This window comes from Stegostoma tigrinum, chromosome 45 (assembly GCF_030684315.1).
Source record: "Stegostoma tigrinum isolate sSteTig4 chromosome 45, sSteTig4.hap1, whole genome shotgun sequence".
In the NCBI taxonomy this organism is placed as follows: Eukaryota; Metazoa; Chordata; class Chondrichthyes; order Orectolobiformes; family Stegostomatidae; genus Stegostoma; species Stegostoma tigrinum.
In genome coordinates, this window is record NC_081398.1 from 1,471,994 (window position 1) to 1,481,139 (window position 9,146).

At 52.8% G+C, this 9,146-nt stretch overlaps 1 protein-coding gene across 10 annotated transcripts in view; it reads right to left on the reverse strand.

Moving 5' to 3' along the window:
* The window catches only part of LOC125448645 (disks large homolog 4), a 324,649-nt gene that overhangs the window by 112,499 nt on the left and 203,004 nt on the right, over positions 1 to 9,146 (reverse strand). For 7 of the 10 annotated variants that reach the window (XM_059642661.1, XM_059642663.1, XM_059642662.1 and 4 more), the window contains one exon: positions 4,982 to 5,011. The exons of the other annotated variants lie outside the window; for them this stretch is intronic. In XM_059642661.1, coding sequence (XP_059498644.1) covers positions 4,982 to 5,011 — 30 coding nt within the window. The remainder of the gene's footprint in view (positions 1 to 4,981; positions 5,012 to 9,146) is intronic. 10 annotated transcript variants of the gene reach the window in all.

The window sequence follows — 9,146 nt, forward strand, 5'->3', positions numbered from 1 at the left end:
TAACTGAGCCTTCATGACCTTCTGGGGGAGAGAATTCCAAAGATCCACTCTCCTCAGAGATAAGAAACCCCTCCTCATCACAGTCTATAACAGAGTGGCCCTCACTCAGAGGCTGTACCCCTTTGGTGTGAGACTCTAGCCTGAAGGAAAAAAAGCTCCTGCACCAGGCTGGCAGAGATGGTCTCAGTAAGTTCCAATAGAATCAGTCCTCACTGTTTTCGAAACTGCAGCGGTCTCCTCAATCTCTCCTCCCGGGATAATCCTCTCCCAGGGAATATTTCACAAACCTCTTTTGCATACCCTCTGCAAACTGGACCCAACAGACCAGCCGAGGGATAGTAGGAACTGCTGATGCTAGGATTTGAGATAACGCGGTGTAGAGCTGGGTGAACACAGCAGGCCAAGCAGCATCAGAGGGGCAGGAAGGCTGATGTTTTGGGTCTACATCCTTTTTCTGAAGAAGGATCTAGACCAGAAACATCAGCCTTCCTGCTCCTCTGATGCTGCTTTGCCTGCTGTGTTCCTCCAGCTCCACACCGCGTTATCTGAGACCAGCTGAGGGGCCTTAATCCATGATTAAAAACATTTGCTTACTTTGTACTGTCTGCCTGTATTTCTAAAGGTCAGGATCCTCTCTAGTTTTCCAAACAGATCTCCCTCAACATGTGCTGCCAGTTGAAAGACTTGAGCGCACAAATGCCCCTTTCTGGGTTGGGCACTGTCTTTAGCCCTTCACTCAGTCCCTGCTGCCAGAATGGATCAGTCGTAAGGCGAGCGCATGCACAGGGACTGAAACGGACTGACGGCCCAGCAAGGTTTCCTTGGTTGTGGCTGTGAGGTGGAGATTCATTTTAAATTCCTGAAGACTATATTGAGCCAGACATTCCCATGATAAAGGAGCACGGTACACTATCTAATTTAAAAATGGTTTCAGTCAGCAAGCCTCAATCTACACACAAACAATTTCAATACAACCTGGATTTGAAGACGGGGTGGGGGGGGAAAGCAGCTGACTTAAAGCGCTGCCATCCCACCCTCATCCCCCCATGGCCCTGTAAGACTGAACCTTTCTGGGACACAGTAACTGTTCCCTTGCGCACTGGGGTCTGAGCACCCTACACACTGACAAATACTCACCCCGGAAGGGAAAACCTTCCCCCAACCTCCAATTCTCATAGTGTCAGGCTTTGCATCAGGACCAAAGCGCACCAGCCCCTGTCCTACAGCCCCCTTTGGTGTGAGAGCCGAGACCCGAGACCCTCGCCTACAAATCCTCGACACCCGTTCCCTCCTCCTCCCACCCGACAGCATGCAGCACACATTCCGCACCTCCCCCCTCAACACACACACACACACACACACACACACACACACACACACCCCTACCCACCCACCCATCCTCTCACATTCACACACACCTTACATACTTGTACACACTTACCATCTCTGCAGGCAGGCTGGCTGCCCCACTCCCTTGGCCCACCAGACCGTCAACATATCAGACATTAAGTGTTCACCTCCCCCTAAACACTCAGCAATATTAGCCCCCCGCTCTGCCTCTACCCGACACCCCAGCTCTGACACCAGGCTCTGACAAAGAGACAAAGACAGCAAAGCAGAATCTAAGAAGGCAAAGAGACAGGGAGGGGGAGGGGGTTCAGGGAGAAATAATGCTTTTGAAAAATAACACATCAGCTCAGTGACATCCACGAAATGGAGCCAGGGTTATTACACTGTGTACATAGATTGCAAGGCTGCTCTGTGTCACCAGCTACCAACATTCAGTCTCATACACTCCCTGTCGCTCTCTCTCTCTCCCTCGAGCACCTCTCCATCTCAGTCTCTTCCTCTGGCCCTCTCTCTCCTCCATTCATCTCCATCTCTCCTTCCATCTTCCCATTTCTCCCAGTCAGTTTCTCTCTCTGTCTGTCTCACTCTCTCTCTCCCATCCACCCCTATCTCTCTCTGTCCATCTCTATCTCTCCCTCTGTCTCCCCGTTTCTCCCAGTTAGTTCCTCTCTCTCTGTCTGTCTCTCTTGTTCTCTCTCCATGTGTGTATCTCTCTCTCTCTTCCTTTCTCTCTCTGTCCCTCATCTGTCTCTCTCCCTGTCCATGTTCTTCTGTCTATCTCTGTCTGACCCCCTTACTGTCTCAATTTCTCCCTCTTCCTCTCTCTCTTCTCTTTCTCTCCCCCGTCCCTGTGTATCCCGACTGCTGCTATCTCACTCCCTCTCCTGATGCATCTCCCTGTCTGAGTTCATCACTCTCTCTCCCCCGTCCATGTCCCCATCTATCTCCTCTCCTTCTGTCTGCGTTCCCTTCCTCCCTCTGTCTCCCCAATCTGTCTCCTCTGTGTCTGTCTGTCTTGCCCAGCCCACCCATCTCTGCCCCCGACTCCCTGCCCATTTCACTCTCTGGTCCCCCTTCACCACTGTATATATCTCTCTCTCCCGAGCCCTGTCACACTCTGTCTCTCTCTCTCTCTCTCTCCCTCTGGGATTGAGAGGAGTTGCTGATGCTGTGGTAGAGGTTGTAAAAGCCTTTTTATTGCTTCTCAATCCTGGAGAGATGAGAAGTTTAAAGCCCCATTGCCAGGGCAACCTGAGCGCTGAAGCATCTGATCAATGTGGAAAGAATTCCCAACTGCTGGAGGCCTCCCATGTGCTCCCGCCCTGGTCGACTCCCATCGACTGGCTGACAGTAACCACTCAGTGGCTCAGAGCTGGGATCGACCTGTGTAACGGGGGTCCGAGGTCATCGAGGGCCACTGACACGTCCCGCAGAACACTGGCTGGACCAGTGTGGCCCATAAACGCTGCCCCGAGAGACAGGGCACAGGAAATTGCCCACCGTCCCTGACACATGCCCCTCTCTGTCACCCACCGTCCTCCTCAACCCAAGGAACACGGTACCGAGAGAGAGAGGCCCCCACCTCCAGCCTGATCCACTGTTCCAATTGGCCATCACCAATGTCAATCTCAACTCCTACTTCAATGCCCGAGTTTTAATCAGCTAAGGGTTGATGCTGTGAAGATTTACCCCTCCCAAGGGCATCTGGTACTCAGACACACGGTTTAAAAATAATCTGTCTCCCAGTTAAAACAGAGGTCAGTGTCATACAGCACGGAAACAGGCCCTTTGGCCCAGCCAGTCCGTGCCGACCACAATCCCAAAGTAAACTAGCCCCGCTGCCTGCTCCCGGCCCCTATCCCACCAAACCTTTCCTATTCATGAACTTATCCAAATGTCTTTTACACATTATAACTATACCCACATCCATCACTTCCTCCGGAAGTTCATTCCACACATGAATATCTTTCTCTCCTCACCTTAGAAATGTTTCCCCCTAGTCCTAAAATCTCCCCCCACCAGGGAAAAAACACCTGCCACTCACCTTATCTGTGCCCTCATTATTCTACAAACGCTTACAAGGTCACCCCCTGCAGCTCCAGTGTAAAAAGTCCCAGCCTATCCAGCCTCTCCTCACAACTCAAACCCTCCATTCCCAGCAACATCCTGGTAAATCTTTTCTGAACTTCCTTCAGTATAATTATATCCTTCCCATAACTGGAAGGCCGGGACTGAACACAGTCCTCCAGAAGAGGCCTCACCACTGTCCCGTACACCCTCAACATGACGTCCCAACTCCCTGCACTCAAAGCTCTCAGCAACAAAGGCAAGCGTGCTAAACATCTTCCTAACCACTGCCTGTCCATCTGAGACGGAGGGACTTCCTTCTGTCAGACGGTGGGCTGTATGAGCAGAACATCCCCTCCCCAGTTAGCAGAGCAGGCTGAGTCTCTGAATATATTCAAGGCCAAGCTGGAGAGATTTTGGCTTAAACACAGGGCTGGAGAGGAGCGAGCATCTGAATGGTGCAGCAGGCTGGGGAGGGAGAGTGGTCTACATCATTGGAGCTGAGGTGGAGAGAGTCACATTCCAAGGAGTGACCATCACCAACAGCCTGTCCAGGCCCTCCCACATAGATGCAGCGGTCAGGAAGGCACAGCAACACTTCTTCTTCCTCAGGAGGCTTAGCAAATTTGTCATTTCCATTGGGACCTCACTAACTTTTACAGATGTACCACAGGAAGCATTCTATCTGGGTGCATCACTGCTTGGTACGGCAACTGTTCTGTCCAGGACCGCAAGAAACTACAGAGAGTTGTGAACGCAGCCCCGTCCATCATGCAAGCCAACCTCCCTTCCACTGACTCCATTTCTACTTCTCACTGCCTCGGGAAAGCAGCCAACATCATCAAAGACCCCTCCCACCCCAGTTATAATCTCTTCCATCATCCAGAAGGTACTAAAGCTTAAACACACACACCAGCAGGTTAAGAACAGCTTCCTCCCTGCTGTTATCAGACCGCTGACTGGACCTCTCAAATTTCAGTCTAATGCTGATCTGGCTTTTGTAAACCTGTATATGCCTCGCTCTGTCTGAGCACCCTATCATCTGCATATTCTTGCATGCCGCAATCTGCCCACATTGCTCGCAAAACAAGACTTCTCACTGTACTTGAGTAATTATGACAACAAAAATCAAATCAAGAATCAGATCGTATCCTACTTTTTATATAATCTCGTGCAACCAACGCCTCAGTCACCTTAAACAACAAAAAACTAATGTCCAACTAGACATTGACACGCCTTTGACAGCTCTTTTCCTGGGTTTGGGGGATGAATTCCAGCTTACTCTCACTCCCCAGCATCAGGATGGGCTCCCTGACAGTGCCCCCCCCAACCTCCCCCAGCGAAGATCTTCTTCCTGTGTTTTGGATGTGCGCTGCCCCCTGCCCCAATTCCTGAAGTATCTACTAAAAGCTCCTGAATCCTACAGAACAGCTTGGTCGAGAATGTGCGTTCCCACCCGCGCCCCCCCCGACATTTCTCTCTAACTGCAGCTGAAGGAATCTGAGTGTAGTCAAGGCATGACACTGTAATCTAACACGGTCAGTCCCCGCTGTTATTAACTTACCGAGATGCACAGTTCCATGGGATCCATTTGCTGCAGAAAAGGGATGATAATGAGTGATTACATTTCCAACGCAAGCAGACGTTTTTTTTTATCAGACACAGCCACCAACAGCAGACAAGCCACAACTGGCCAAGCAAAGGCCCTGGGACTTTCAAAAACCCCCATTTCACAGAAGGGAGGGGTGGCTTGGGGTGGGAGAAGGGGGATGGGGGGGCCGCCATACTGAGGCCCAGGGAGCTGAAAGATCCCAGCTTCAGCCTCCCCCAAGCCCAGCTGGGAGGGGGAGTCATCTCTGAGCTCCCCTCCAAGCCCCAACTGGGAAATATATCGCCGTCCCTTCAGCTTCGCTGGGTCAGAATCCCTGGAATTCCCTCCCTAAGGGACATTGTGGGTCAACCCACAGCACATGGACTGCAGCTGTTCAAGAAGGCAGCTCACCCCTACTTTCTCAAGGGGGGGGCAACTAGGGTCAGGGGCAGTAAATGCTGGGCCCAGCCAGGGATGCCCATGTCCCATAAGTGAATAAAATAATATGCAGGATTCACAGAGGCAGGGTAGAGAGCATCAGGCTGTTCCCCTGGGGTTGGAGGGGGCAACACAGTGAGTGGGGGATGCTGTAGGTGGTTAGGGTTCAGAGGAGAGGGGCAGAGATCCCTTCACTCACAAAGCAAGTGGATCTTTGAAGCTCTTCAGCCCGGGGAGGGGGGGCGGCACAACGTTCAGACACTGAGATTGAAATGCTTCCGGATTCTGACATGTGGGACACAGGGTAAGGCAGGAGGGTCAGGGGGTGGTCAGTGGGAGGCCGAATGGTCTGTGAGAGGGCAGGGCACCTCGGTGATACACTCGACACTCTTGCTCATGCAGGGCAGCAGGGCAGATGGCACAGGGGGTGAGAGAGGGGCAGAAATTTAATTCAACATCAGTATCCACTGAACAGAGATTGTCAGCCCAGCTCACACAGCAGTCAGTCCTCGTGCCCCAAGGCAGACTGATGTTACAGAGAAACAACATACACAGAGAAAACATCAAACATCTCAGCAAGACCTGGGCCACACATGGAACAGAGAACAGCACAGGCCCTTCAGCCCACAATGTTGTGCCGACCATCGATCCTCATGATCATGGAAAGGAGAGATTACACATACAGAGAATTCATTCAATTCCAGTATCAGGTAATCCCAGGACAGGGACAGCACGGGGTCAGAGACACGGTAAAGCTCCCTCTACACTGTCCCCCCTCAAACACCCGCAAGGACAGGGACAGCACAGGGTTAGATACAGGGTAAAGCTCTCTCTACACTGTCCCTCATCAAACATTCCCAGGACAGGGACAGCACAGGGTTAGATACAGGGTAAAGCTCCCTCCTACACTGTCCCCCATCAAACACTCCCAGGACCGGGACAGCACAGGGTTAGAGACAGGGTAAAGCTCCCTCTACACTGTCCCCCCCTTAAACACTCCCAGGACAGGGACAGCACGGGGTTAGATACAGAGTAAAGCTCCCTCTACACTGTCCCTCATCAAACGCCCCCAGGACAGGGACAGCACGGGGTCAGATACAGAGTAAAGCTCCCTCTACACTGTCCCCCCATCAAACACTCCCAGGGACAGGGACAGCACGGGGTTAGATACAGAGTAAAGCTCCCTCTACACTGTCCCCCATCAAACACTCCCAGGGACAGGGACAGCACAGGGTTAGATACAGGGTAAAGCTCCCTCTACACTGTCCCTCATCAAACCCCACCCCCCCAGGACAGCGACAGCACAGGGTCAGATACAGAGTAAAGCTCCCTTTACACTGACACCCCCAACAAACACTCCCAGGGGCAGGGACAGCACGGGGTTAGATACAGAGTAAAGCTTCCTCTACACTGTCCCCCCATCAAACACTCCCAGGACAGGGACAGCACGGGGTTAGATACAGAGTAAAGCTCCCTCTACACTGTCCCCCATCAAACACTCCCAGGGACAGGGACAGCACAGGGTTAGATATAGGGTAAAGCTCCCTCTACACTGTCCCTCATCAAACCCCCCCGCCCAGGACAGTGACAGCACAGGTTCAGATACAGAGTAAAGCTCCCTTTACACTGACATCCCCAACAAACACTCCCAGGGGCAGGGACAGCACGGGGTTAGATACAGAGTAAAGCTCCCTCTACACTGTCCCTCATCAAACGCCCCCCAGGACAGGGACAGCACGGGGTTAGATACAGAGTAAAGCTCCCTCTACACTGTCCCCCCATCAAACACTCCCAGGGACAGGGACAGCACGGGGTTAGATACAGAGTAAAGCTCCCTCTACACTGTCCCCCATCAAACACTCCCAGGGACAGGGACAGCACAGGGTTAGATACAGGGTAAAGCTCCCTCTACACTGTCCCTCATCAAACCCCACCCCCCCAGGACAGCGACAGCACAGGGTCAGATACAGAGTAAAGCTCCCTTTACACTGACACCCCCAACAAACACTCCCAGGGGCAGGGACAGCACAGGGTTTGATACAGAGTAAAGCTTCCTCTATACTGACCCCGCATCAAACACTCCCCGGACAGGAACAGCATGGGGTAGATACAGAGTAAAGCTCCCTCTACACTGTCCCTCATCAAACACTCCCAGGGACAGGGACAGCACAGGGTTAGATACAGGGTAAAGCTCCCTCTACACTGTCCCTCATCAAACCCCACCCCCCCAGGACAGCGACAGCACAGGGTCAGATACAGAGTAAAGCTCCCTTTACACTGACACCCCCAACAAACACTCCCAGGGGCAGGGACAGCACAGGGTTAGATACAGAGTAAAGCTCCCTCTACACTGTCTCCCATCAAACCCCCCCAGGACAGGGACAGCACGGGGTTAGATACAGGGTAAAGCTTCCTCTACACTGTCCCTCATCAAACCCCGCCCCCCCCCCAGGACAGGGACAGCACGGGGTTGGGTCCAAAGTAAAGCTCGCTCTACAATGGCCCCCAGCAATGCTGTGGCCAGCATTGCTGGGACTCAGATGCGGAATGATGAACTTGAACATGAAGACTGTGCTCTGAAAGGCAGGATGGGGAAAGCAGAATGGAGTCACCAAGTGAAGCTCGTGTTTGGAAGGACCAGGAGAGACCCAACCCCTGAGCGAGGAGGCCCATGTTTAAATTCCAACCTGCTTCAGAGGCATGTTTTAACTTCCCTGAACAGGTTGAATAATAAATTTTGTTTCAAATCCTGCATCGCACTTTGGCTGCCACAGTGTGGCGACAGACCTCCACAGAGAAAGACAGGGGCAGCAGCTGGCAGGAACTGCTCAGACTCAGGAGTTCAGAGACAGCTCTGCTCCATCCCACGCCCATCTGCCTCCCAGTCCTCACAAGGAGCCGTCGGTTCAACCCCGGCCTGACGGCACTGACCACCCGCGGGTCTGACCAGCCGCCTTCAGGTGTGCCACACATTTGCCATGGGGTATCTACACAGCCCGGGGTGGGGGGTGGGGGGGCGGGGGATGGTTGGTTTGCTGCTGGTGCTCAGGATAAGGGTTTGTCCATTCCACCTTCCTCACACTGGTACAGTGCAACGGAGGGTTCGGCCTTATAGATCACATTTCAGCTCGGAGAGCCATGGAGTTTCTCCACAGCACAGAAACAGGCCCTTCGGCCCATCCTGTCTGTGCCAGCCATCCAACCTTTCCCAGCACTTGGCCCCTACCCTTGTATGCGTTGGCATTTCCGGGGCTGATCTAAACACTTGGGAGGCTTCCTGCTTCTCCCTCCCGTTTCTGGCAGTGAGTTCCAGACTCCACCTTCCACCCTCTGGGTGAACATGTTCTTCTTCAAACCCTCTCCTGCCCCTGACCTTAAACTGCGCCACACCGCTCCCCCACCACACCCCCAGTTACTGACCCCTCTACAGAAGGAAAGAGTTTCTCTCTATCCATGCTGTTTGTACACCTCAGTCCGATCTTCCCTGCTCCAGGGAAAACAATCCCAGCCTCTCTTCATCGTGGATTCGCTCCAGCCCAGGGAACGTCCTGTGAATCTCCTCTGTCTGCCCCCCCCACCCCGTACCATCACATCCTTCCCATGGTGTGGGGACCTGAACTGCACACAGTACTCCAGCTGTGCTGTAACTAAAGTTATACACAGCTCCACCATCACCTCCCTGTATTGATTTATAAAGAGA